This window comes from Colobus angolensis, unplaced genomic scaffold (assembly GCF_000951035.1).
Source record: "Colobus angolensis palliatus isolate OR3802 unplaced genomic scaffold, Cang.pa_1.0 Scaffold41, whole genome shotgun sequence".
Lineage (NCBI taxonomy): Eukaryota > Metazoa > Chordata > Mammalia > Primates > Cercopithecidae > Colobus > Colobus angolensis.
This window is the reverse complement of record NW_012117488.1, coordinates 12,570,364-12,597,806: the sequence shown is the minus strand read 5'-3', so window position 1 is coordinate 12,597,806 and position 27,443 is coordinate 12,570,364. Positions and strand designations below refer to the sequence as shown.

The window sequence follows — 27,443 nt, the reverse complement described above, 5'->3', positions numbered from 1 at the left end:
GAACTGATCAGCAAAACTCAGATCACACAAGCCCCTTTCCTTCTCTTTTCAAAGCAAATATTAACCTAAAGGAAGTTTTTATAATGGTATTATTGGTTTATTTTCCTCTTTCTATATATTGATGGAATGTGTAATATTGTTGAGTGGATATTTCTGTGGAAGTTCCAACTAATTATAGTGGTAGGTATCTCTACTGTAGAACCTTTCTTGTGAAGAGAGAAAAGAGGTCATATTTGCAATACAAAGAAAAGAATTTCTGAAATTGGCAAGATATTTTATTTACTTGGATGAAGTTTACAGAAATCATGATCCTGGAAGGTAAACCCTGGGTTAATTTAGACTATAATTTCTTAAAGAGGTTACATTTCCCATTTAATACAGAAACCCCAAGGAAATATAAACCTCTCTTTAAACAAATTTGATACATGACTCTCCAGTAGCGCATCTGAGTTTATACTTTTTCAAGTTTGCTGTAGTATTCATTTAAGAAGTTCCTCTGAGATACATAAAAATTCCCTTAGATTTTTAATAACATATCTTGTACATGAAGCAAAACATACATATAATATTATTGAGATATATACTTGCAAATTTTGAAATAGTCCTTAAATATTACCTGGAAATCAGGAACCACCTCCTTTTGAGGATTGTAATTTAAAAAACAAGAAAGAGAGAAAGAAGGAAAAGAAGCAAGGAAGGGAAGGAGGAAGGAAGATGGAAGGAAGGAAGGAAGGAAAGAAGGAAGGAAGAGAGGGAGGAAGGGAGAGGGAGGGAGGGATTATGAATGCTGGTCCAGGTACTACTCAACTGAATTGACTACTCCTAAATTTCAATACTTAAAAATGAAAGGACAAGAAAAGTTTCAGATGAACTACCAGAGAGCTGATAATGTCTGATGAAAACTGAAAGCAAATGTTTTTAAAATGCCTAAGACAAAAAAAAGAAAGAAAGAAAGAAAGAAAATATTTAGAAGCTACTGCAAAAAATAGCTTCTCCAGAGGGACCTGAAGCAGATAGTTTTGATAAACTCTATATTCTGGGTATGTACTTTCACATAAGATCCATATTTATACAATTTTAAAGCAATTTGTGAACTTCAACTTTGCTTATTTGTGTAACACACTATCTCAGTGAATAGATTAACTTTGGTGAGCAGACTATTTAATTCACTAGGATATGATAAAAATAAGCTGATAGACAATCTTTTTAGGTAAGCAAATTATACTGTTGTTATGCTAATTGCTTAGAGGTACCATTTTGCGAAAATGTCAAGTATGAAGGGGATACAATGAATATTGTAATTGCTAAAATAAGTAAATGGTTTTGCCTTTTTCTCATTTTTTCAAGGTAATTACGATATTTTATCATAGAGGAAAATACTTGATCTCTTCTTCAAAATGCACTGATATCTCTTGATTATTTTTTTTCTGCTTTGTAATGGTTATTTTAAAATGTTTGCATTAGTAATTCCATTATAAATATGCTTTCTAAACAAGCTGGTTTACCTCTCGGATTTGTTTCAGTAACATATTAGGTTTATTTTTGTTATTTTAGGGTTAGAGACATTAGCAATTTCCTTTGGAAGTGAAATTCTGAAGAATTCCACTTAATGGTAATTCCACTTATAATGTTTATAAGATGAATGCATGAAAATAATTCATTTATATTTAAACAAATAATGGAACATATACATACAAATGAGAAGTAACAACTTGAGAGTCAATACATTTATTACGGTCAGCTTGCTATTGCTCAAAACATCTCAAAAGTTTTCAAATTGTCTTTACTCCATGCTACTCATGAAAAAATGTTCCCCATATATTACTTTATAAGCATACAACTTTTTGAAAAATCATTTTGGCCATTAATTATTCCCTTTACTCATCAGTCAAAACCTAGAAATTGAACATGTATGATATTTTTAAAGGAGTTCCAAGAATTTCATGACAGACATATATCAGAGGGCATATTTGTTGAGAAGGCAATGGGAATTAAGTAAGAATGTTAAGGGCCTAGACTTTATCCTGTTGACAAGGAAGAGTCCCTGGCAGGTATTAAGTAGCTGAGTTACATGATAAATTATGTGTATTAGGAAATGACTCTGTTAGGTAGAATAAAAATGAAGTAGGAAGGGTCAACCAACCAAACAAGTGGTAGAGCCAATATTTGAATCCAAGTCTGTTTGATTCCACAGCCTGTACTCCTAATCAGTACGTCTGACTGTAAGGCCTCTGTTAATTAATTTTTTGGACTCAGTACAGAGTAGATATTAGTTATTCTAATATTGATGTGATTATGATAATGATCAAAGTGCTTAATAAACATCTGTTGAATTAAAAAATGATTAAATTAAATTCACTACAATTAAAGCTTATTTCTTTAGGACCATGCAAAACAAATTATAAATTACTTCTTCAAAATTTGCTCTTTTAACATGTTTGGTGAGGTTGGGTTGTTACTATAACATGTCTTTGGTACCTCTGAGAGAGACAAATTTTATGATAACGGCGATATTGAAGACAGATAAAAGAAAACAAATTCTATTCATCAAGAAGTAGGCATCCTCTGTAGCTAATCTCCTGTCCAGTCATTTCATCTTGACCTAATACCAATCTTAGAGAAGGATAGGAAAGGTGAGGAATCTCTTAGAGACAAAAATGCCAACAAGAATTTTAAAACTCAAAATATAACCTAGACAATTCAGCAGTTGGGAATGCAGTGTTTTAATCCTAAAAGGCATATTAACTATCCTGTCTAAAAAAAGGTTAAAAACCTGTCAGTGAATTAATAAAAGGTGAAAAAGATGAAAACCACTGTTTGAACAGTTTTAAGAAGACACTACAAATCTCAGATAATAAATATCAAAACAAGTGTATATGGAATTTTTTTTTAAAACAGAAAGGGACTTTAAGTTTAACATGAACCTAAGAAGGAAATAAATTCCCATTACAAATTATGTTCTGTGTGAAAAGAAATTGCAGGCCAAAAGGTCTTAAAGAATTTTCTTTCTAAGGGAAAATATTTTCTGTTCATTAGCTAGTTATTGACTTAGGCAGCGGGGGAAAAACAACTGCATTGGATAATGGAAGAAGCGTTTTTAAAAGAAATCGTTAAAGACATGATTATAAGCTGGTTGGTTGCTAAAGGTCCAAATTGTGAAAAATTTTGACGTTACTTATGGTAAGCATGACAATTGAAAAGTATCTAAACAAAAAGGCAACTCTGGTTATGAAGTACTATGGTACAATTTGTAATGATTAGTGGAAAAGCACACTAATTTGTGAGATGCAGTATTTTGAAGGTCACTCAACTTTCCACTTGCTATAATGCCATTCAATTAAATACACAATAAATTTCTAAGATTACTTATGAAAAGGATTTTGTAATTCTTGTAAAATAGTATATTACAAATTCTGGCTGTGTACACAAGCAGAAACGCCTGATTTAACGCACCATTAAGCGAACTGTAGCTTTGCTGTACACTTTTTAAACATTCAACCTAATTATGATGAGGTTTGGTCTTACTAAACACTGCATATTTAATCTTGCTAAGAAGTCTATATAATTCAATCACAAGATACAACTTGTTTATGTTGTAAGCAAACATATGCAATATTAACAATATACAATATCCTGGCCTAATTAGAAAAAGTTCATGTTATCTTAAATACATTTAGATGCATAACACCACACAGCTTTAATTTGAACTTGCTATTTAATTATATTTTAAAACTAATTTGTATGACCTAGTACATATTTTTTTTCTCTCTCTCTCTCTTCTACATAGAATGTTGGTCTACGGATCCAGTTAAAACTAGATTTTACTGAAAATGAATTTAAAAAGATTGAGTATGTTAAAGGGAGTGGAGGATTAAGGGTAAGGTGACAACTACAGACACGAAATTATTTAAATTTGATTATCAGATGGTGTTCTGCTGATCAAATCAATGGGCTACCCTGCATCCTACAAGGATGCTTTCTGGCATTCTGTCTCTGGACAGTAGCATAAAGTTCTATGATTATAATCTACTTTTTCAAAAGATGATGTCTTTTCAAAATTCTCTCTTTCTTTTGTCATTTCCTATGCCCAGCGTATGCATGAGAAAACCATGAATCTCTTAACTGCCTATATTATCTCCAAATATAGGCAGTCAAGTACCTGTATATGTGGTATCGTATACCATATAGGTATACAAATACTTATATACTTGGTATCATATATCAAGTAGTAAAGAAGGTATATGAAGGCAATCCATACCAGTATAGTCTAAATTTCATGAACTCTTTTGTTCCCAAAGCTATTGACTATGCCCTCTATACCTGAATCTCCAGCATGAGTTAAAGGGAAATCTTTAATATCTGCATCAAAAAATAAGACATGCATGAAGTCATTTAAAATCAATAACAAGCATAAATTTTGACAAGTTAAGTCAAACTTACTGTTTAGCTACTTAAGCGTTATTTAAATATATGAAATTAAACTGTGTAACAAAACAAGTTAGTTTCTGGAGGACAGAAAAACATTCACATCAGAATTTAATCTTACGGTATAATCCAAAAAGAAGTAATAAAGCTTGTTTACCTTCACAAATTGTGACACCATTTCCTGAAAATCCCATGTTGCAATAGCAGGCTTCAATTCCATTGCGTATTTCACATTTTGCATTTGGGAGACAAGGTGTCTTGGTGCAATTTTGAGTATAGGAACAATTCAACAAAGTGGAAAAAACCACTAAATAAAATACAGAAATACACCTTTTCAAAAAGTAAAAGAAACACCTCTCCCCATTGTTGAATTAGAATATAATAAACATAAATTCTCCTCTCTTTCTATTTAGATAAATGGATTATAAATTTTTCCCAAGAGAGCACTTAGCTAAGTAACAGCACAACAGCAAGTAAGTAAAACTTGCTTTTAAGATGAAGGCTTTCTTTTTTTTTTTCAATTTCAGCCTTTATCAAGTAAATCTCAACGAAGCTAAAATGTAATAAACAACTCAACTTTATAATAAAAACTGTGTTCCCACATCAGTATAGCATGTTGATTCAGTGTTACCCTTCTTTCTGAGGTGAGATACTTTGAAAGGGAACTGCCTGATTGTAAAGCAATTTCCCTCCTCTGGGAGTAATTCTGTGTAGAAATGAAGGTAAACTGAGTATTTGGGTTTTTGTAAATTCAAATCTGTGTTATTTTAAGATGACATCTTATCTAGGAGAACAGATGCAATTGCTGTTTTTTTCTGTGTTCTAATGATTGTTTTCAATTTCAATTGTTTTCAATTTCAATGGTTTTCAATTCAATTATTCATAATAAAATTTATTTCACTATTTTTTTCCATTAGGGGAAATTTAAAAACAAAACAAAAACAAAAAAACAAACTCAACATTATGGTCAAAGAATGATCTTCCAGAAATGGAACAGCACACAAATGTGACCAAAAAAAAAAAAAAAATTAAACAAAGCAAGGAACAAGACTATACATCAGAGTTATTGGAATACATTTGGAAATTATATGTTGTGGACTGATAGGAAAAGATAAGGAAAAGTACAGAAGGTTCCTTTTTTATTGTTTTACCAGACCTTCTCAAGAGTCTTGAGGACCAACAGCTATAAAGCATGAGGTCATTGTTCTGAAAACAGTCATCTAGCATAAGTTGTCCTTATCAGGTACCAAGAGATTCTTAAGTATTCTGTTCTAAATCCTAGTGGCAAATAACTATGTATACTGACTAAGCCGGAATTATTTCACCCTCAGAGATGTCATTTACTATCTTTCTGCACAGTATGGTCAAAATGAAGCTCAAACCTGGCTCGACAATCCCCTTAAAATGCCAGGAAGCCTCCCATGGGTGTTAATGGTTTGGATTTCCCAAATTTCTTCAGGTCAGAACAGAAGAAAGGTGAAAGGGGACGCTGGACACTTCCTCAAGAGGAATAAAAAGGTAGCATTCCCTGGACGTTGGAATATTCAGCTTTAGAGTTGAAAGGTCAAGGAGAAAAACATCCTGAGAAGTACTAAGTCAATTCTCCTCGTAGATTTTGCCAAATCCACTTGCCATGTGAGCTCTACCTCTTAAAAAATCCCGTCCCCTACAAGGCATTGGCCCCCCGGACGACCTCGGCGACCAGGGGCGCTGAGCACTCACCTAGGAGCAGGAGGAGTTTCATTGGCGGTGGCCGCGGTGGTGGCGGTGGCGGAGAGCGCGGCGGGGTGAGTGCGGCTGTGGACCCGGGACCGGGCGCCGCTGGGCGGGCGCGGCAGGGTCCCGGATCCGTCGTCCGTGACGCGCCGGCTTCCTCCGGACACTTTCCGGCCTCTTTTGTGTGAGTGTGTGAGTCAAGTCCTGAGTCCGCTGACCACGTCCGGCCCCCATCCCCTTTCACCACGCCACCTGGGCTCTATTCCCTGCCTGGTGATCACTGACCCTGAGCAATGTTACAGCCCCAATGAGGAATCAGTTTGTCCCCAGGCTCAGCTCCCAGAGTGACACACTAAAAGTGAGTACTTAAAAAGCAAAGATCTCTGAGATCCATGCAGAGCCCCTCCGGAGCTAGCATCCAAAACTCAATAGGTTTTAGGGGTTCTCTCTGACACCTAAATTTCAAGACGTAGCCTTTTTTTAATATACTCACCAATAAATTTTCCTAAAGAACAATGGGTCAAGAAGTAGTCAGGGAACCTGAATCCATGCAAAGGGGCATGCTAGTGCTCAGTTTCCATCTTGCTGGGACTCAGGGTTGCATCCTGTAAAATAAGGATATAGTCTATTGTGTCTAGGTTAGATTGTGTTTTCCATTATCAACTCAATTTGAGGTAAAATTCATCTGTAGCCCCTCCTTACACCTGCAGAAAAATTGGTGCATCATATCCTTTGCATGTTAGTATACAAGTCGATTATGTAGAAAGATATCGTTCACATTGGAACATGGAAACAATTCTAGCTTAAAAAATTAAAAATAACTGGCAGAGAAAACTAATGTATCATGACAGAAAATAGATCAATGGTTGCCCAGGTTTGGGATGCAGAAGAAGGATTGACTGCAGGAAGGCACAAGGAGAAATTGAGGTGATGATAATATTCTATGTCTTGATTGAGGTGACAGTTATATGAGTGCCTGCATTTGTCATAACTTATCCAACTGTATTCTTAAAATTGGTGCATTTTATCGTATATAAGTTAGATGAATTGTATTATGTGTAAGTTTAAATAAAGTTGATTTAAAGAAAGGAAATGACTAATATTTTTGCTATGAACACAAGTCATTTTACCTTTCAAAAGTCAGATCACCTTTGTCACATTCCATTCCTATTCTATTTAAAAAGTGACTAGGCTGGAGTTTCGTCGTCGTCGCCGCAGCCGCCGTCGTGTGTGCCACCATGCCGCCCTACACCGTGGTCTACTTCCCAGTTCGAGGCCGCTGCGCGGCCCTGCGCATGCTGCTGGCAGACCAGGGCCAGAGCTGGAAGGAGGAGGTGGTAACAATGGAGACCTGGCAAGAGGGCTCTCTCAAAGCCTCCTGCCTGTATGGGCAGCTCCCCAAGTTCCAGGACAGAGACCTCACCCTGTACCAGTCCAATACCTTCCTGCGTCACCTGGGCCGCACTCTTGGGCTCTATGGGAAGGACCAGCGGGAGGCAGCCCTGGTGGACATGGTGAATGATGGCGTGGAGGACCTCCGCTGCAAATACCTCTCCCTCATCTACACCAACTACGAGGCGGGCAAGGATGGCTATGTGAAGGCATTGCCCGGGCAACTGAAGCCTTTTGAGACCCTGCTGTCCCAGAACCAGGGAGGCAAGACCTTCATTGTGGGAGACCAGATCTCCTTCGCTGACTACAACCTGCTGGACTTGCTGCTGATCCATGAGGTCCTGGCCCCTGGCTGCCTGGATGCGTTCCCCCTGCTCTCGGCCTATGTGGCGCGCCTCAGTGCCCGTCCCAAGCTCAAGGCTTTCCTGGCCTCCCCTGAGCACGTGAACCTCCCCATCAATGGCAACGGGAAACAGTGAGGGCTGGGGGCACTCTGAGCGGGAGGCAGGGGCTGCTTGCCTCCCTTTCTCCAGGACCAATACAATTTCTAAGAAAAAAAAAAATAAAAAGTGACTAGTGCAAATTTACTTTGTATAAAGGGCAGTCTCAGAAAAATGAACAACCACAGCCCCTGGACTCCAGCGGGATTATGAACCCCTGGAAAAACAACTAAAACTAGTCACAATCACACACTACAAAGTGACTTATGTATTAACAGCAGTCACAAGTGCTTATGTGTTGACACATTTATCTGGCTCTCCATAGCATTTTCCCAGACTCCTTCTAGGTGAATGTGGGCAAAAGTTCCTGAGAGTGGCACCATAATAGGTGAGGCAAATGAGGAACAAAGGTGTTGTGTGACTTTCTCAGAGTCCACAGCGGCTCTTAGACAGCTGGTCTAAGTGACTGGCCTTGATTCGAACCCAGACTACAAGGTCACAGTCCATGTTCTCTATATTGCTTCTAGAATGACATCGCACTCAGGAGGCTGTTGCAAGAACGATGAGTCATCAGATATTGTTATTTGGGGAGTTTGAAAAAGTGATTTAAAAGTCCTAAATGCCATAAAAAAGAAGTTTTGGACTTTGATGATAACTTTTTTTCTAAATATTTTGTTGTTGTTGTTTTTTTAAAACTGAAAAGCAATTCAGTGAATCACAGGCAAGAACCCAAATGATGGATTTTAAGGGCATACCAAAGGCAAGGAAGCAAAAATAAACCATGATGAGTTTCATAAATAGATTATAAATGCCTGAACAAGGGTAGGCATATTTGTGATGGAGAGATAGGAACAGATTGCAGAAAGCATTAGATAAAAACAAATTTGATGTCTGCTTGACTTGGTAAAATTGAGAGATAAGGCTGAAACAAAGAGAATGTGGAGGTTTTCTAGTTGTATGAATGGGAGAAGGTGAGAACCATTCACAAAGATACAAAATATAGGATGAGGAGTAATTTTAGGAGAAAAAATGAATAAGCCCAGTTTGGTAATATAAAATTGGAAGTAAGCCAATGATCTGAATTTATTTATGTGAAGCTAGTTTCTCCAGTTATAAGAAGTTGAGCTTCAATGTACATACACAGAAACAAACTTCAAAAGGCATAAATATAGAAATACATTATTTTCTGAGATTAGCTATAAACTGAAACACAGCACTTATTTTTAAAATAATTTACTCCATATATCTGCCACACTTACTTCATCTTTAATTTTATCCTAAAGATAATAAAATACAGCCCAATCTTTAAAAATATCACTTTTTCCTAGACATTGCTTTAAAATTAGCAAAAGTGAATTAACACTTGAATCTAAAAAAATGTTTTCCATTTTTTTCTTTTGCATGTGTGTTCTTATTAAAAGGCAAAAATGTATTCATAGTTCTCGTCAAGAAAATGATAGTGTATAGGCGGGCATAAGGTGTTTAATGATGCTTATAGGTGTTTGTTTGTTTGTTTTGAGACAGAATCTCGCTCTGTCGCCCAGGCTGGAGTGCAGTGGGTGATCTCGGCTCACTGCAACCTCCGACCCCCGGGTTCAGGCCATTCTCCTGCCTCAGCCTCTCGAGTAGCTGGGACTACAGGCGCCTGCCCACACGTCCGGCTAATATTTTTGTATTTTTAGTAGAGACGGGATTTCACCGTGTTAGCTAGGATAGTCTCGATCTCCTGACCTCGTGATCCACCCACCTCTGCCTCCCAAAGTGCTGGGATTACAGGCGTGAGCCACCGCGACCCACCCATGCTTACAGTTTTAATATTGCTCTTTGTAAAAATAAAATCACTTAAAAATGTATTGCTTGAAGAAGTCTGTATTTTTAAAGGAAAATACAGATAACCAATGTATAATTTTGGTTTCATGGTCTTGCATTACTTACAAAAAAACATTTAGAAGTTTTGGCCAGGCGCGGTGGCTCACGCCTGTAATCCCAGCACTTTGGAAGGCCGAGGCGGGCGGATCTTGTACAAGGTCAGGAGATTGAGGCCATCCTGGCTAACACGGTGAAACCCCATCTCTGCTAAAAGAAAAAACAAATACAAAAAAATTAGCCGGGCGAGGTGGCTGGCGCCTCTATTCCCAGCTACTCAGGAGGCTGAGGCAGAAGAATGGCTTGAACCCGGGAGGCGGAGCTTGCAGTGAGCCGAGATCATGCCACTGCACTCCAGCCTGGGATACAGAGAGAGATGCTGTCTCAAAAAAAAGAAAAAAAAGTGTCAATCCAAAAAAGTGTTTTAATTACCAGAAAGAAAAGCATATTTTTAAAAAGTATTGTCAAAGGAATATTGAACTATCAGTCTAAATTTTTATTAACAATTTTCCTTTGGGTACCACTGTGGCATGTTTAACTTTGAAAGATATACAACAATCACTTAGAGCTTGATTTTGGTCTAAACATAACGCATGGAAATTAACCCACTTTAAGCTACCTACCTGATTGTGGCTTTGATGAAATACACCAGTGTGAACACTCCTCTTGCAATGTTAGATCTTATCAGAGCCATGAGTAGTTCTATCTTAGGTCTGTCTGTAAGTGCCAAATTAAACAGGATTTCCTTGAAAAGTTCTTGGACAGGTTGGAGTTTGCAATGGAAAGTATTCACTCTGAAGACTTGTGTTTAATTCTAGCTTTTATCTTGAGTAGAGTCTTTAACCCTATTAGGGATCAGTTCTGTTAAATGAAAATAACAGTATTTGCCCTGCTAGATGATAGTGAGCTGCTAAGGTCATTACTATACATGTAAGAATAATCAGACATCCATACCTTTGGACACTAAACACATTTAAATATAGGAAATTAATGTATAGTTGACATAAAGCCCTTCTCCAAAAGTGCATGTATTCTGCTCATGGTGACTGACAGTAGGAGCCTAATGCCACTTCTGGATCCCCTTTCTGAGGCCTTTGTAACAGTGTCTAGTTCCTCACCTAGACGTCAATAATGCGATTAGATTCCAAGTGTTTGTCACGCTGTAAGTATATCTCTTAATATTAGTCTATACTTACGGATCATTTGACTGTTCCAACTTATTGAACTTTTGCCACCAATTTGTTAATTTAGGTAATTCCGCATTACTACATATTTTCTGTATTCCCATAGTACTCTCAATAGGATGACAATTTACCACAGTTTCTCGCCTAAAAATATTGAGTTTCTCGTGAATCACTTTTAGTCAAATCAACATTAACAGTGTACTGTTGGCAAAAGTGCTACAGAAAGGTAAAAAAAAAGAGAAAAATTGAGTTACATATGAAGTAGGAAAGATTAATTTGATTAAAACATACTCAGTGTTGAAATTAAGAAAACCTTTAGTAAAGTGGAACAGTAGCCCCAGTGTAGAGGAATGCCCATGAATGGAGAAGGACTGAAGTTTCCAAAGTGGACTTGTCTGTTAATGGTTCTTAATCTCCTAGAACTCGAAGGTCAGGAACAGAGTTTTTGTTTTTTGGCTTTTTGTTTTGTTTTGTTTTGCGCCATGACACTTCATTCAGTGCCTGTATGGAATTTTAAAATGCGCTGATTGATTGGATAAACTAAGAGTTTCTAGAAGAGTGCATAATGAAATTTGTCAAAAATGCACATTTGTGGCCAGGCGCGGTGACTCAAGCCTGTAATCCCACCACTTTGGGGGACCAAGGTGGGCCAGATCATGAGGTGAAGAGCTTAAGACCATCCTGGACAACATGGTGAAACCCCATCTCTACTAAAAATACAAAAATTAGCTGGGTCTGATGCACGTGCCTGTAGTCCCAGCTACTCCGGAGGCTGAGGCAGGAGAATCCCTTGAACCCGGGAGGTGGAGGTTGCAGTGAACTGAGATTGTTCCACTGCACTCCAGCCTGACAACAGAGTGAGACTCCATCTCAAAAAAAAAAGCACATTTGTATTTTTGGAGACTATCTGGAAATTCTCTGTCTCAGAGGTCTTTTAGATTTTCAGATGTATTTTATATCAATAGCAAAGGTCAATCTTTTGCATTTAGTTCTTTAAAAAGCCAGCACAACATAGTTATTTTTAAAATTATTTGTAGTTCCAAGATAGTAGGAGAAACGAGTTGTTTCTTTCTTTTTTTTTTTTTTTTTGGTCTAGTGTTAAACTTAGGTTTTAACCAATTGTAGAGAGATGATAGTGTGGAAACATGGCTAGCTGGAAACTTATGTCTTCCTAATCTATGTTAAATATGTCTAATATCTGTCAAAAGTTGGTATGAAAAACAAATTATAATGTTTTAATACACATTTTCACTTATGCATTTAATCAGTTCATCATCTAATTATGAAATTCAAGTTAGTATCCAAAAGCATTTTAAAAGTTGGATTTCTAAGACTATAAACAGGAACACTTGACTAGGTTTTCTGCTACAATTTTTTCAGTGGAACGGGGTGCAAGAAGCATCTGGTAATTTTCAGTGTTGACTGGAAGGGAGGAGCTCCAAGTTCCTTCCCAGCATAGTCATTCAATTGTTTTGTGACCTTCAGAAAAATCACTAAATCTTTCCATTATTCTACTTAACACATTTACAAATGTCCCTGTTTTTTATGATTTTTTTCTCTCCTAAAGTTTCTCTTCATAAAGATTTATAAACTAGTACCCACACCTGAGAATAAATTTTCTTCTGAGGCAGGTATTGATGTGAAAAGGAAAAATAAAAAACACCTGCATTTATGCTAATTGTTTCCATTTTAACTGACTTGTAAATTATTTCATTAATTTATTTTTCTTTCTTTGGACATTTCTATGTTATAAAAATATCAAGCTGACTCATTTTCTAAAAGGCAGCACTCGTAAAACAGAAACCAGGTGAAAATCACCTCTTAATACTGTTCTTCTTAGCTATACTTTCAACACTTTGTAACACTGATTTATTCGTAGTTGATTACTCTCCTTCATTGAGTTGTCCAAAATAACATCCTGAGAGGTTACAGAATCCCTCAGGATGTACAAGTAATTAATATTATTTCTTTAAGTTTGTGATACATTGTACTTTACATTACATTTCATCTACCTTTGTGTTCTTCAATCACTCATTTACTGTATCTTTTTACAATTATCCATGACTGCTCAATTTTTATTAGGAAAATTAAATATTGTAATTATATACTGAGAGCATATTTCATTTGCTTGTAATTCACTATCATCTATTGTTATTAACATTCATATTGAAGATACAAGTGTCTGGTTCGAAACTCCAGGGAACATCATTATTAACTTCCTATCACTTTGAGAATTATCTTTTTATTCTTATGCTTTATTTTCCACTTTGTCAGAAATCTTTAATCTCAGACAAGATTTAATTTTTTCATTGTAAACTGTTTTATTAATAGCCTTCTATGAGAAAGAATTGGCTCAAAAAATAGCTGTTTGGAAATCTAAAAGCACATTAACTGATAATCATTTACAATTTATCACATTTTAAAAAATGTTCTTTTAAAGATAAGCATAAGGCTCCGAGTTTCCCTTCATATCTCTGTCTATAGACATAAATTAACATAAATAGTACTATCTCTAACCAATTGCGAATGTAATTTTGCTTACACTGAAATAATTACCCTAATTTAAAGGTAAAGTTTTAAAGGCTGTGATGATGTAAAGGCATTATTTACACATAACTTGTGAATTAACATTTTAAAATAAGGGCCTATCATATATAATTTACCTTATTTATTGTGCTTATGTATGTCTTAAAAATAATTCACAAGCCAATTGCACTAGTTTCTCTTTCAAAATTATTGAATAGTTATTGATTTTCCAAATTTTAATTATACCAAATAATCACACATCCTATACTGGTAGCATAGTACATAATACAAGATCATTTATAATTCTACTAATAAGCTTTGACTTATTTGTCCTGTGAAATAATATAAACACATTTGCTTTATTTATTGACTTACAGCAGAGTTATGGAAAGCTAGAATGCTGATCAGATTTGGTGATTTCAAGAATATTTCTATAATGAACTTCTAAAGATTGAGCAAACATTTAAAATTATATCTTTTAAAAATGAATCTTGTTTGTGACATGTGAATAAAATTCTTTAAGATACAAAGAATATCGATATGGAAAAAAAAAGTAATATTGTTTCATTTTTGTGCCAAATGTGATCACTGAGCTCAGGACAATGCAAGAACAAAGAGTTTTTTATTACTAGATATTCAGGTATTTATAAGTAATTTTCTTAAAAATACATGTAAAATGGAAAGAATTCTGAATTACAATTCGAATTATCTGAGAAACTGTTTAGCTGTAAAAGACAGAGGTTGCAGTTGAATTATTATCAAGGTAGTTGACCTTTATTTCTGAGGTTGAGATTCTATTTTACAATGTGTTTTTCATTTTGACTAAATAAATTAGAAGATAAAAATAAGATTCTAATGGAGGCAGTTAACATTTTCATCAACCTACACACTTCTCCTTAAAAAAAAAAGAGCGATACATAAAACAGTTTCTGAAGTCATTTTTATTTGATTTCTCTTACATTATTTTTTACTATTGGTCAGATATTTAATGATTATTCATTGTTTTAAAGAATTTCAATGTTGTATCATTGGCAACATATCTTTCAAATATTGTCCTCACCACACACATATTTTCGAGAGTGTAAAATGTTTTACTCATACCTGAAAAGAGCACTTTTGAAAACTTTATAATAATGCATATCACTAAAATCATGATTCTTCTGCTGACTTTCTTTCGTTGAAGGCTGAACTTAATTTTATGCATTGTTTTTACTTTTGGTGCTAAGATTGATAAGGTTGCCGTGTACAATATTTAAGTAGTGATGTGTCTTGTTTACAATTTTCTGTGGTCCATTACCGTTGCATTTGTGAGGAACCATATGATTATGGTCTTAAAGGTTGTCCTGTAAATATACTAATTTTGTTCCATTTCCCCACTGTCCTTGTCAATAGAATGCCTAAATCTCAGTCTGTCCTTGTTTTGTTTGTTTTCTGAAGGACTTACAAGACTGTCAACAGGATGGATTAATTTTGTACCTCTCTCATCATAAAATGTTTGATCCTAATAAAGAGTTACAGTTGAATTTATTCTCACTGTGCAAAATTTTATTGAGAGATAATGTGGTAAAAAATGAGTCTATTCTTATCAGAATCTTTAAGTTGTAACTTCATGGTTTGTATTGAATGTTGCATACCACGGAGGAAATATGTGTATGGTAAAATAACTTTCCCAGATGTAACTTTTAGTGTATATTAATCAACTCTTAACCTGATAATCTGTTATTAGAATATGCAAGTATGATTATAGAATAAAAGTAATAGTCTATATAAAATGCCTAATAATTAAGGCTTTAAGAATAATAGAACTTAAAATCTTTCTGATTTTCTCTGCTTTGTCTCAAAAACTGTATCCCAGTTCATATTTATCATGCTACAATCACATTAGCTCACTGACTCCCAGTGGCTTTATATGCCCAAGGCAATGTCAAACTTCTTTGCTTTCTGAAGCCAAAGGTGTTGCTTCATCTACCTGATGCACCATGTATATCAGTAGAAGAAACTCAGCAGTGCCCATTTCTGGCCTTGCTGCTATTTCATGTGCCTCCACACCAGTTACAAAGGCCTGTTTATCTCTCTGGTCCTCAGTGAGAATTTTTTTTCACAATGGATTTTTTTTTTTTCTTTTATGATTCAGGAAAACTGTTCTAATTAGGTGACTGGAATCACACTGAAAGAACTATAGTAATTTAAAAAGAATGGCATGGAACAAGCTGCCATTCTGATGAGTGATTCTAAGGCAAAGGCTCTCAGCATTACTCTCAAAAGCTCACTCTGTTTTCCTTGGTAGAATCTTAGAAAGGGATGCTCTTTCATAAGAAAACACACACTGACAAGTTAGCAAATCTATAGAAAGGTGACTTTTAAAATTTCACTTAAGGGACAAATAATTCAAGTATTAATGAATTCCCCAATGTTGTTTCAGATATAGCACCAAATATTTTATATTTATCCATTAAGACTCCAGCCAACATTACTGAGGGTCTGCTGTGCGGCATATTCTGTGTGACACTCTGGAGATTCAAAGCTATAGAGTGACAAACGGAGTCATCCCCAAATGGTGCTAGAAATGAACTGGGTTGTCTGGATAGTCGGCTAGCTGGAACTTGGAGATCCTCTGCTTTGTTCATCAGGAGGGGTTGTGGCCAGCCTGGTGTTCCATGGGTCCCACGGTGCCCAGGTACATTCCCAGACAACTACTGTCAACAGCTGGCATCAAAATTCAGACTTTCTGGCACCCAAATTGATAAATTCCTTCCTCATAACTGATGGAATTGAGTTCTTACTCAACTCGCCAAAAGGGGAAGCAGGACCCTCCCTTCTAGGAAGCACATCTGTACTTCACGAACAGTGGACAGGCCTGGGCAAGTAGCAGCCCTTCCCAGCAGATAATGGGAAGACTGGAGGGCCTGTGCCTTTTCTTCTATTGTTGACTCTTGGCTTGTAAATTTACCCAGACAGGTACGTGTAGTACATGCTATCTGTGTAGGATTGGATTTCTGTGAAAGAGACTGTGCCTTCTGTTCTTGCACTTTTGTTGTAGGGCAAGCCTATGAAAATGACTTTTTCAGGGAATAGCAGGCACATAGGAGACTAGAAGTCGTAGGTTCTAGCTGCCTAGGAGCAGCGACAATACGGCCCTTGGGAGGTTGTAACTCTTTCTGTGGTGTGGAAGAAGAAGCTGCTTTCTGATAGGAGAAGAAGAATCCTTAATCCAAGCTATCTTGGTAGAGTATTTAGAATGAGTCGTCGGTGACTTTTAGACAGTCCTGTTCTAATACCATTAAGGTTGACATGACATGTCCCTAGCTTCAATATTATTAAAGTTAAGCAAGAATAAACCAAAAATTATAATGCAAAGAAATCATTGTTAATTGTGGCAGAAAGAACATAGTCTGTTATAAGGGCATGGCAGAAACTGTTCATTGCTTCCCTAGCAAATATTATGTTCATCTTTCTTGGTAGTCATACCTTGTACTTGAAGCTGTGAATGTGGTCTACTACTAAAACAAAACTGCATTTTGCAACTGGGATTGCTGAGACTAAGTTCTGGCCATTGAGGTATAAGCACAAGTTCTGGATTTCACTTTTAGAAGCCTCCTTAAAATAGGCTATATATATATATTCTATTTCCTTCTTTCTGTTACTTTATCACAGTGGTAAAAATTGGAATTCTGTTTTCTTGAACTAGGAGAGAAAGCCACAACCTCATGGTGGTGGGGGTGATAAACCAGCTGTCCCTAAGGACTATAGAGCCAAGGCAGCCTCCCAGAATTGGTAGAATTGGCCATCCCCAGTCTTCTTAAATGCAAGAAAAATTTACCTAGTATCTTGTTTAAGTCATTGTCATTTTGGAACTGTTATTTGGGGATTTATAATAACAAAACCTAATCCCGACTGATAATGTTTTCAGAACCATCAATGTTTTGGAGTTCAGAGAGCTAGACATGAGGACACAGTTACATACCAGAACCAAGGCATGGCTACCACAACAGTTTACAAGTGTCTTCATTGTCTGAGAAGCCAGTTACCTTTGTACCAACATAATGCTGCCTGTCCTCGACCTAATTTGTTCTTGGCTTCTTGTAAATAAGCGACTTCCAGCAAGGGAAATCAGAGGTCCAGGCAGGAAGTAAGAACATTAGGAAAAAACAGGGCAACCACATGACCTAGAACAACAGGTTAGGGAACTGAATAGACACAAACACATAAACACACACACACACACACACACACACGTATATGTATGTATGGGTGCATATTATATATGTGTGTGTGAATATATAGTACAACAGTATCGGAAGCTGTATTGTGTATGTGTATGCATACAATTCTAGACAGATATAAGTAAAGTTATATACATTTACATAAGTAAATGCTATATCCCTCTTTATCCAAACTCTTTGTCCATATGAAGCTTATAAGTCCTTTAAGTTGTGAAGTACATTAAAGAAGTTGTTCCTTATTAAAATATAAATGCTACATGAAAGTACCTCAGAGTGGCAAGCTCAATACAGTGATTTAACTGTTCATGACTCTATCTTCTGAGTGCTTTGCTTTGTCTACTAAAAATGACAAACTTTCAAGACCTCAAAGAAATCCATAAACATTTTGCTCAAAAGGTTACTGAAACCTTTCTACAGAGCAACATGGTGGCTTTTATAGATTATGAAGGTCATTAAAAAATAAGATCATATTTATCGGAGTAATACGAAAAAGCATCCCAGCATGCTGTAAGTAACAATGGGAGTCTTATTAATTTCTAACTATCACACAGCGTTTTTCTAACACAATCGTGAGCTTTGAGTGAAGCAAATGTGGCTTATTGATAAAGTCTTTTGGTTTCTGAGTAGTTGACATCTTGAATGAAATACTTACACCAAATAGCTTTACTAGTAAAATTGTCAGTTCTGGTTTTCCCTTCAAATGCAATTATTAGATAATATTAGCTTACAGATACTGGTGGAATTTCATACAAGTGGAAAAGAATAACATTTTGATATTTGAAGTCACCTTCTGATAGACTTTATTAATGAAGCACACTAAATCTTTTGCTGCAGATCAAAATGTATTTTGTATAACAAGAAATTTTTTTTACAATTTATATTATCTTAGAAAAGTATTGATATTGATAAGAGTCACTGAAAATCAAATTTGGGGAAAAATATTAAGAAAAATTTGAAGTACATTTTTGAATTGCAAATAAAATAGAGATTTAATATTATGGCTTACGAAGGAATGAAATAAAAGAATAATCTGACCGGGTGTGGTGGCTCACACCTGTAATCCCAGCACTTTGGGAGGCTGAGGAGGGTGGATCATGAGGTCAGGAGATCGAGACCATCCTGGCTAACATGGTGAAACACTCTCTTCTAAAAATACAAAAAAAATAAAAAATAAAAAATTAGCTGGGTGTGGTGGCAGGCTCCTGTAGTCCCAGCTACTGGGGAGGCTGAGGTAGGAGAATGGCGTGAACCTGGGAGGTGGAGCTTGCAGTGAGTGGAGATCACGTCACTGCACTCCAGCCTGGGCAGCAGAGTGAGACTCTGTGTCAAAAATGAAAAGAAAAAAAAAAAGAATAATCTAAAAGTCTTTTTTACATTACGAGCACACTTTAGTAATGAATAACACCTTTTGTTCTGTGATTTGTGATTGTTCATGGAATTAAATCTTCATTCTCCCTGTCCCCCTGACTTGATTTCCTTGTTTTGACCTTCACTGTGGTCTGCCTTAGTGTTACTACTATATATAATTAGAATGCTCTGCAAAGACCGTAGATTCCCTCAGTGGACCAATTCTGTCTCATTTGACTGGAGCTATGCTAGATATGCAATATTTAGCCATCTTGTTTGCTTTCTCATTGCTGCCCACAATGAAAATCTATCCCGTGGCTATTGTTACAGCTACACCACCTAAGAATGCCTTGGCTCTGGAGAAGGCCTTCTAGTGAAAATTCTCCGCAGTTGTTAACTGATTAGTAAAGTAAGCAAATGAAAACAAACAAACAAACTGATTTAGAAAGGAATTTCCCAATGTTTGTCCATAGCCTAAAAAGGATTCTTACTTTTGACTCAATAGTTTCCATTTTTAAAATATATTCTAAAACATGCACGCACACACACACACACACACACACACACACACATACACACACACCAAATCCAGATTTTGATAAGTTGTATGCATCAAGGTATTTATAGCCACTTCAATTATAGTATTCAAATATTGCAAACAATTTTTTAATATAGAGTATATAGAGTGTCTGCCTGTGTCTCCTTAGCTGGAGTGCAGTGGTGCAACCTTGGCTCACTGCAGCCTCAGCCTCCTGGAGTGATCCTCCCACATTAGCCTCCTGAGTAGCTGGGACACAGGTGTGTGCCACCATGCATGGCTAATTTTTGTGTTTTTTTAAGACATGAGGTCTCACTGTGTTGCCCAGGCTGATCTAGAATTCCTGAGCTCAAGCAATCCTCCCACCTTGGCCTCTGAAAGTGCTAGGATTACAAGAGCGAGCCACAGCAGAGAGCCTGGAAACAATTTTTAAAACGAAAGCAAACAAAAAGGAAATAGTTCAGAAAATTATACCATGGAGAGTCAATGTCATATGTTCATAAAAAAATTGGTGATAGCAATATTAGGGCAAAATGGGAATACTGAGGTTTTTTTGGCCAATTTCAAAATGCTGTATCATGCTGTTCTTTTCTTTGAAAAAACAGGTTTGAATTCATACAATAAAACAAAATAAATGCATGATACATTTTAAACACAACAAATTATAAATTTATAATAAGACATGCAGTAGAATTATAAATTTATATTTTGCATTGAAATACAAACATAATGAACTATTTTCAGGGAACAAAAATAATAAAGTGAAAAATATATTTAATTACGCAACATTTAAAAGAAAATATTTGATCTTTTTTCAAGAAAAAGCACTATCTTCAAAAAAGTGTCTATATTGTCAACGTTAACTCATGAGTGTATTTTTGTGCAGATCATTACCTGCTGATGAAGAAGCCCTTTGTGATTCTGTATTAGTCAACAGAATGGTGCAGAGACAGACTATGAAATAACTCCAAATCCTTTGCTCTAAATAATTACCTTCAACGAATATAAAAATCTCAGTTGATAACCTTGGGGAGACATTTTAAATAAGATTTTAGGATTTTGTTTTCCTAATTTTGCAAACTCTCATTGATAACAAACTATACATTTTGTTTCATTACAAAGTGTATTTTCCTGTTCTGTCCTTTAATTTTATCATGAATAAATAAAAGTTTGGTGCAGACTTACCTTTATCAGTTTCCATTCTGATTTTTTCATAGTCTACTACTTTGAAATGTTTTTGAAATAGAATAAAAATTGTTCTTGAAAAAGAAGGTTTGCAATATCACAATACATCCGCCTATTTAGACTCATTAACATAGAACTGGCTAAATGAGTAATTGATTTGTCTTTTCACATTAATTATGTAATAGAGTCAATGATTTTATCTGAATAAAATAATGACGCAGATTTCAGATTTTTAAAATGCCAGCATGATGACTTAATGTTAATGAAACAATATTAGAGTATTGATTCCTAAAAATAGCGCTGAATACTGGAAAAACTGACCACAGTAAGTATTATAAACACTATTTTAAATGGTTCTTATAAACACTATTTAATGACATGGAAGATTATTAGGGTATAATTTTAAGTAAAGAACAGAAAGATATAAATTACATATGCAATGCTATTTATAATAATAAATACTGTATAGTAAATATTTGTTATGCACAAGCACAAGTGTGGTGATATTATATATATATATATGTTTTTGTCCATGGTTCCTGGCTCATTAACTCCCATGGCCCTTTTTATAATGCTGGGGAGCTTCAGGCCTTAGGAACAGTTCTCAGTAAACAGAGTCTTTCTCTCTCTCTGACCTCCTGCCCTCCTTTCACCTGCTCCTTTTTCTCTCCAAGGCAGAAATCTTCTCTTGCCCTTCTGTCTTAGAGTTGGCTGTAAAGAAATTCTCTGACCTATCTTGTAGGTCATAAGATCCCCACTTCAGAAAGGTTCCTGCCCCACACTCTGAAGGAAGGATGCTGCATGGAGAGGCCAAGAATCTAATCAGACAGGCTTTTCTGTGTTTCTCCATTCAGACTGTTAGTATTAGATCGTAGCCATTTTGTTCAATCACATATCAGGACAATTATCCATGCTTCATTTATGAAGTCTCCATAGAGGCCCAAGAGGACAGGGATAGGGGAGCTTCCGGATACCTGAACATGTGGAGTTTCATGGAAGGTAGCAGGCTCTGCTATCTCCAGGTAGATAGCATCCAAATTGAATTGGAGAACACCCAGCTAGTGTCTACAATAGAATTGACTACTTTCTTGCTCTGTGACAACACACACACACACACACACACACACAGAGAAGTCTTCTGTTTTGATTGTTGTGGTGTGAGAGAGTAGAGGGGGGAAAAAGTGTGAGTTTTTTGCCTTACAGAACCAGCCAGTTTAAAGCATTTGGTGGATGAAAATGTATGTTCATTTTGAGATAACTCCATGAAATAAGTATGCCTCACCATTTTTTCAAATGAAGATCTGAATATAGAAACAACTTAAGCACCTGTGGACATATGAATGGATAAAGAAAATGTGGTATATACATGTATGATGAAATACATTATTTGCCCATAAATTAGAAGAAAACCATGCTATTTGTGATGAAATGAATGAACCTAGAAGACACTATGCTAAGTGAAATAAGCCAGGAACAGAGAGACAAATATTGTATCATCTCACTTATACATAGAATCTAAAATAACCAAGCTCATAGAAACAGAGAGTAGAATGGTGGTTGCCAGGGGCTGGGACACGGAGAAATTGGGAAATAGGGAGATGCTGGTCACAGTACAATGTTTCAGTTATGCAGGATGAACAAATTATTGAGATCAAAGGTACCGCATGGTGACTATACGTAATATTACTGCATTATTGTATACTTGAAATTAGCTAAGAGAGTAGATATTCAATGTTCTCACACAAAGACCCAAAGGTAACCATGTGAAGTGATGAAGGTGTCAATTAATTTGTGTTAATTATGTCACAATGTATATTTATATCAAAACATCATCATATTGTGCACCTTAAAATACACTTTCGTCATTGTATCTTAATAAAGCTGGAGTAAAAAGAAAAGAAAGGCTTAACAGGAATAGAGTGAGTCTGATGTCATTTGCTAGTGAGTGGCAGTGAGGTGGTGCCTGGATCCCATCTCAAAGCCCTGGTTTCTACTGTCACATCAGCATTTTAAAATTGGTTTGCCTGCAACCCATAGCAAGAGATTTGTTTAGTATTTCAAACTCAGTACATGGGCACACACGTATAAGAACACACATGACGCTGTATAGATATGACACTAAAGAGTGCCATATCCTAACACACTCCTCCTTTTTAGCTTGTATCCTAACAATTTGGCACTGCATGTTGATGAAGTAGATCCACCTCTTCCTGTCAGAACAACAGGAAAACAAACTTCCTCTTTTCAGGAGTGGCCTTGAGACACAGACCAATATCTTGGCCAATTATTGTCAGAAAAACATCTATCAATTAAGGGAAAATCAGAGTTATTGTTTTACACCAAATCATCCGATATTTAAATAGATAAAACTGAAGAATGTTGTTCGATTTAACTTACTTATCTGGAGGTCTGTTTTCTGACTAACCACTCACATAGATCTCACTGTTCAAAATCAAATATGTTACAGGAAGCATGTTACTCAACGGGTAGAGATCAGAAATGCATAGATCTGAAGTTGAATTATGAGGAATTTGCCAGGCACTATCCTCAAGTACACCTGCTGCATAGCTCCTATGGATGCAAAATTCTGGCAGGATTTTAAATTTTAATAATCAATTCGTTTTTTCCTTCGTGTCTTGAATATTTATTGAACACCTAAGAGCAAGGCGCTGTGCAAGGTCTTAAGGTCTTAGGAATGTCATGGTGAAGAGGACAGTTGGGAGCCTTGCAAAGCTTATGATTTTGCTGTTTGTATTTGTTATGTTTTAACTATAATCCTAGCACCTAGAACTGGTTACTTGGCTTTGCCCTTTAAAGGTCTAAAACAGTTTCCAAAACTAAACTTCTCCACTTCTCTTCCCCTATTTCCTCCTCCAAACAGAACAAAAAAGAAACAAAAAACCCCAAACAAAACAAAACCCCGATATGGTTTGAATCTGTGTCTCCCTCACAAATCTCATGTTCAATTTTAATCCCCCGTGTTGAAGGTGGGGCCTGGTCGAAGGTAATTGAATCATGGAGGTGGTTTCTCATGGTTTAACACCATCCCACTTGGAGCTATTATTGCAATAGTGCGTTCTCATGAGATGTAGTTGTTTCAAAGTGTGTGGCACCTCTCCCCTCTCTTGCTCCTGCCCTGACCATGTCAGATGTGCCTGCTTCTCCTTTGCCTTCCACCATGATTATAAGTTTCCTAAGACCTCCCCAGAAGCAGAAGCCACTATACTTCCTGCACAGCCTGCAAAACCGTGAGCCAGTTAAACCTCTTTTCTTTATGAATTACCCAATCTCAGGTATTTTATTTATATCACTGTGAGAATGAACTGAAATCTGAAACTGAATTGCATATACTTCCACCTTTAAGTCATAAGCAATTCTGTCCTGTTACTTGAAACACAATCCTTTCAATTACCCTTGACTTCTCTCTCACACCCATCAGCAAATTCTGTGAGCTCTACCTTTTTGTTGTTATTATTGAGACATGGTATCACTCTGTTGACTAGGCTGGAGTGCGGTAGCAGCAGGACAGTTCATTGCAGCCTCCACCTCCTAGGCTCAAGGGTTTCTCCCATCTCAGCTTCCCAAGTAGGTGGGACTACAGGCACACATCACCACACCCAGGTAATTTGTGTATTTTTTGTAGAGACAGGGTCTCACTGTATTGCCCAGGCTGACCTCCAACTCCTGCACTCAAGGATTCCCCCCACCTCAGCCTCCCAAAGTGCTAGGATTACAGGCATGAGCCACTCTGCCTGGCCCATGAACTCTATCTTCACAATCTATTCAAAATCGCTTCATTGTTTACTACCACTACGACCTTGGTCCTGGTTCAAGCCACCATTATTGCTTTCCTGGATTTCCCCATCTGTCTCTTACCTAGACTTTCTACTCCCAGTTTTGGCCCCATATAGTCCATGCTCAACACAGCAGTCAGAGTAATCGTTTTAAGATATAAATTGTGTCATGACACTGCTGTAGTCAAAATTGTCTAATGACAATTCATGTTCATTCAGAATTGAAGCCAAAGCTCTGCCACTGACCCACAGATCCCTACGTAACCTGAACTCACCTGTGTCTGTTTAACTTCACCTTCTATAATTCCTCTTGCCCCACCTCCAAACTCAGTTCAGTTCTACTAGTGCAAGTGCTGGTCTCCTGGAGGACTTCAGGTTCCACCCTAATTTTCACATGACGTTGTCTATTCTCAGTCACCAGCTTAGCATTGGCACATGGCTTTTGCACTTCAGGTATCTGCTTAAATGTTACCTTATAAACGGACCCTTTCTGACAACACTATTAAAAAAAAAAAACACAGTCTTAAATTTGTCATTCCTTTTCCAAGTTCTTCATTTTCTCCACTGAATTTACTACCATCTGAGAAAATACATAGTTTTGTGTATATAAGTGTTTATAAACTGAAACTCATTGTTAAAGTTTATTACTATAAAATGATACAGATTAAAATTAGTTCAGGGGAGAGACACATGAAGGTCAGTTCAGGAGAGTTCAAATGTGAAGATTCTAGTTGTCCATTTTCAGTAGATGTGACCTCCACCTCCCGGGTTTAGACGATTCCCTCGGATGCTAGCAACGTCAAGCCTCCAGGATTCAATCCTCCCTGGTAGCTGGGATTACAGACTTGCACCATGATGCCCGGCTAATTTTTTGTATTTTTAGTAGAGATCGGGTTTTGTCATGTTGGCCAGGCTGGTCTTGAACTCCTGGCCTCAAGGGATCCACCCGGCTTGGCCTCCCAAACTGTTGGGGTTACAGGCATGAGCCACCATACTCGGCCAACTATAACACTTATAAGCTGAGCAATCTTTTCCGTGACTTAGTTTCTTCATCTTTAAAATGAATAATGAAAACACACAAACACATATATGTCATGATATGCAGATATACATATAGAGTAGCATGAATTAGATCCATTGTAGAAAATTGAACATGTGAATTGCCTTAATGTAGCTGCCTGCACAATTTTTTTGCATTAGAAATGAAAACATTTCCCAAGAAGACCTAATCTAAGAGAGCACAGAATCAGGCAAACAAGTGTGTGTCATTACTAAGTACAAATTTGGAGAAGAGTCCACAAGAACACCCTCATTCTGACATCACCTGTAGAATTTGGAGGTTCTCCTGACTCCTCTCAGTTGTGATAATTCACTAAAAGGACTCACAGATCTCACTGAAAGCTATGAAACTCATGGTCATAGTTTATTACTATGAAAGAATACAGATTAAAATCGGTTAAGGGAAAGAATACATGAGGGCCAGTTCAGGAGAGTTCAAATATGAAGCTTCTAGTTGCCCATATTCAGTAGAGAAATAGTGCTAACTCTCCTATCTACAGTGTGAAAATATTCGTGGAGTATTATCAACTGGGGAAGTTCTTTCGAACATTGACGTCCAGAGGTTTTATTGGAGTTCAGTCTCATAGACCTGGTTGGTCTTTAATGGTGCCGACTTCACTCTCTAGACCCTCCAGAAGTCAAGCTAATAATGTGTAACTCAAAATCCCTAACATAAATCACATTGTTCGCATTGACTATTTGAAGTGACCCAAGGCCTCCAGGTTAAAAACAAAACAAAAAAAACACTTTTATCAGGCAGGACATTCTAAGAGCTTAAGGATTACCTCTAAGGAGCCCATGGCAGAGGCCATACATCTCTTTGGGTAAAACATATATATGTATACACACACACACACACATATATGTATGTATATGTATATATGGATATATATGTATATATGTATATGTGTGTGTGTGTGTGTGTGTACATATATATATTTTTTTTGAGACAGAGTCTTTCTCTGTTGCCTAGGCCGGAGTGCAGTGGCATGATTTTGGCTTACTGCAACCTCTACCTCCTGGGTTCAAGCAATTCTCTGCCTCAGCCTCCTGAGCAGCTGGGATTACAAGCACTTGCTAATTTTTTTGTATTTTTAGTAGAGATGCGGTTTCACCATCTTGGCCAGGTTTTTCTTGAACTCCTGACCTCAAGATCTACCCACCTTGGGCTCCCAAAGTGCTGGGATTACAGGCATGAGCAACCACGCCCTACCAGTTTAAATTTTTTTACTGCAAAGTTTTATTAGTAAAAGGAGATGATTCCTTTGAAGCATAACATTTTTCTTGTTAGGTTCATTATTGTTTTTTTCCATTCCAATGCCTGTGTCTGCTCAAAACCTTGTTCATCTTCTATGAATACAATACTCTTCATTTTGGGAACTTCTAATTTCACTTCAACCAGATGGTGAGAATAGGAGAAATGTTTCTGTTGACCCTGCCATCCTGAGTGTAGTTGATTTTTTTTTTTTAATGGGAAGAAGGAAAACGGAGAACTTTTCTGATGAAAGACAAGACATGAAACCACAGGACTTCTAGTGGACAGACAATCCTAGTGAACACAGACTCTGAAACAAAACATCCTAGATGTAAATTTTAACTTTGCCACTTTATTCTTTCTTCCTCCCTTCCTCCCTCCCTCCCTCCTTTCCTTCCTCTCTCCCTCCAGCCCTCCCTCCCTCTCTCTCTTTCTCCCTTTCTTTCTTTTCTTTGTTTCTTCTTTCTTTCTTTCTTTCTTTTTTTTTTTTTTT

At 36.7% G+C, this 27,443-nt stretch overlaps 1 protein-coding gene and 1 pseudogene across 2 annotated transcripts in view; one reads left to right on the top strand and one right to left on the bottom strand.

Moving 5' to 3' along the window:
* Positions 1–6,329, bottom strand: part of ADGRL4 (adhesion G protein-coupled receptor L4) — a 117,329-nt gene extending 111,000 nt beyond the window's left edge. Inside the window, exons 1-2 of the mRNA XM_011956152.1 lie at positions 6,148–6,329; positions 4,583–4,732 (exon numbers count right to left, since the gene is read on the bottom strand). Of these exons, the coding sequence (XP_011811542.1) occupies positions 4,583–4,732; positions 6,148–6,169 (172 nt within the window). The 5' untranslated portion in view covers positions 6,170–6,329. The remainder of the gene's footprint in view (positions 1–4,582; positions 4,733–6,147) is intronic.
* Positions 6,330–7,348: 1,019 nt separating this feature from the next.
* LOC105521828 lies at positions 7,349–8,086 on the top strand (annotated as a pseudogene). The gene has a single exon (XR_001003342.1). The product of XR_001003342.1 is annotated as a glutathione S-transferase P pseudogene (transcript).
* The last annotated feature ends 19,357 nt before the right edge of the window (positions 8,087–27,443 follow it).